General features: G+C 39.1%; 1 protein-coding gene across 1 annotated transcript in view; it reads left to right on the plus strand.

Annotated features, from left to right (window-relative positions):
- The window catches only part of Ddx17 (DEAD-box helicase 17), a 21,374-nt gene that overhangs the window by 6,479 nt on the left and 14,391 nt on the right, over nt 1-504 (plus strand). The window contains exon 5 of the mRNA XM_005354288.3: nt 234-299. Coding sequence (XP_005354345.1) covers nt 234-299 — 66 coding nt within the window. The remainder of the gene's footprint in view (nt 1-233; nt 300-504) is intronic.

A 504-nucleotide genomic window follows, 5' to 3' on the forward strand; every position in this document is an offset into this window, starting at 1 on the left:
CTGAGTTGGAGGCCAGTTTGGTCTATGCAGTGAGTTCCAGGAAACCAGAGCCAAAACATAAAATACTACTATGTGCAATATTTCAAATGGAGGTTTGCATTGTACTTGAGTGTGGTGATGTGTTGTATTTTTCTTCCTTTCTGTTAGGGCATTGTTAATTACTGATTTAAATTGGAACCATTAAGATAATGGCTTGAGTTTGTATGACATTGTTGATTCTCATTCTTCCTCAGTATTTGCTGCCTGCAATTGTTCATATAAACCACCAGCCATACTTGGAAAGAGGAGATGGCCCAATTGTAAGTGTATTACAGTTTGTAAATTTTCTTGTTTTTTTGTTTTGTTGTGTTTTTTGAGACAGGGTTTCTCTGTGTAACAGTTCTAGCTGTCCTGGAACTGACTTTGTAGACCAGGCTGGCCTTAAATTCGCTAAGATCCACTTGTCTTCTGCCTCCAAGTGCTGGCATTAAAGGCATTGTACTACCACTGTCCAGCCCAGTTTAT

This window comes from Microtus ochrogaster, chromosome 15 (assembly GCF_000317375.1).
Source record: "Microtus ochrogaster isolate Prairie Vole_2 chromosome 15, MicOch1.0, whole genome shotgun sequence".
Taxonomy (NCBI): domain Eukaryota; kingdom Metazoa; phylum Chordata; class Mammalia; order Rodentia; family Cricetidae; genus Microtus; species Microtus ochrogaster.